This window comes from Suillus fuscotomentosus (assembly GCF_016647785.1).
Source record: "Suillus fuscotomentosus strain FC203 chromosome Unknown F5891scaffold_92, whole genome shotgun sequence".
Classification (NCBI taxonomy): Eukaryota; Fungi; Basidiomycota; class Agaricomycetes; order Boletales; family Suillaceae; genus Suillus; species Suillus fuscotomentosus.
Genome location: NW_024539604.1, coordinates 1 through 1,630, shown reverse-complemented (window position 1 = coordinate 1,630; position 1,630 = coordinate 1). Strand labels below are relative to the sequence as shown.

The 1,630-nt window shown below is 45.3% G+C and overlaps 1 protein-coding gene across 1 annotated transcript; it reads right to left on the bottom strand.

The window, feature by feature from the left end:
• Positions 1 to 201: 201 nt before the first annotated feature.
• Positions 202 to 993, bottom strand: F5891DRAFT_962528 (uncharacterized protein; the record flags this gene model as incomplete). Its single annotated transcript, XM_041375910.1, has 2 exons — positions 202 to 445; positions 500 to 993. The coding sequence occupies 2 exons, from the start codon at positions 991 to 993 to the stop codon at positions 202 to 204; spliced, it is 738 nt and encodes a 245-aa protein (XP_041219265.1).
• Between the last annotated feature and the right edge of the window lie 637 nt (positions 994 to 1,630).

Genomic DNA, 1,630 nt, shown 5'->3' with positions numbered 1-1,630 from the left:
CTTCCTGTGATGAAGGAACAATGCTCATCAGGAGCCTTCAGAATTATTGGGATGAAGCTGAGGCCAGGAAGCTAAAAAAAAGAGCGCTTCACACTCTTGTTTGCTTCCTGTGCCGAAGGCAGAATAGGTGTGTGCTAGTACAATATTCATGGTGATATGGTCTACTTGTAATTACAAGGTCATTATACATGTGGATTAGTTCTAGAGCAGCGTTATGCATTGCATTTTGACAGCAGCAATGAATTTCCTTGTCTGGTTCTTGTAAAAACTCAATTCACCTTTCCATTTTCTACTCGTCCGCAAATTCGCCTGTCCTTCACGTATGGCAGTGAGCCTGGACTGGAACATTTTTTCAGCAGAATGAGTCCAATAACCTACATCCAGACCAGATGTAGACCACAGCGCTGGAGTAGGCCACCATGACAATATAGTGGTCTGGTCACCTCTGCCTGTGAGTGAACAAGTAAGAACAATCAAGCTAGATTTGTGAGGCGATCACATACCTGTACCGACATAATATAAGCCACATAGTGTCTCAATCTCCTCCTCGGTCAAAGTATCAAAAATATACTGGTGGGACGTATGCCGAGATGCATCAGCAAAAAACTGGACGTCTCTTGAAGGACCACTAGGTATATCACTAGCAATCTCCTGTTTGCACAAACGCCATATTATACCACCCTGGGCAGCAACAACTCTGACATGGGGGAGTCTAAGCAATTGATTTCGACGTAGCTCGTAGTTCATATACTCATATTTGTCAGGTTCCCACCCAGGGGGGCGCCAGTTTGACTGGAAGACAGTTCTTGGACGAGAAACAGGAGAATGCCAGACGTGGAGAAGGACTTTGAATTTGATTCCGCGCTCGAATAGGCAAATAATGACATCTTCAAGAGATGGTCCCCATCGTTCCCTGATGCATTGAACTACGGAGACAGGGCTATCGATGACAAGATTCCACGGACGAGAATATTTTTCAATGCATGGAATCATCAGATAGCCAGTGCAAGTCGCATCTTTGACTGGTTCAAATTTGAAATGCATGCCTGACGCAATGAGTTGCTGGATGTTATCAGGGTGTAGATCCCACATGATGGAAGGTGGACGGATGTCCTGGACAAGACAGGAAACAAAATATTGAATAGAGAATTCGTTTTTCCGTTGCAGAAAGGGGAGGTTCATTTCCATGAGATATTTTCTGACGGTATAAGTGTCGATCATTTGAGGGTTCTTCGATGGTCGTAAAGTCGTCTTGCGACTGAATTTCGGACTGCGTGTGGCAAACAAGTCCGTAACGACTGAAAAGAACATTCTCAAGTGAATCGGAGAACAGAATATCCTCGCCAACGTTCCCGCTGTAAAGGATGTTTCTTCCGATGTCGTTGTGGTTGGATGGAAGGATGGGAGGATTGCTGATGGCTGGAGCTGGAACGGGAGTGACAGCCTCCTGGATTTCGACTTCATTGAAGTCCACGGCAAGGTCGTCGCGTGTCATGGTATTTTCATGGATGACGTCTGGATCAGTTTCAAAGAGGGAACATATGTCCCAATGATTGGACACTTCGTCATACACGAAGTGCCCTCGCGATCTGCTCTCAAACTCTTTCTTTGCGTCTTCATAATCAATCTC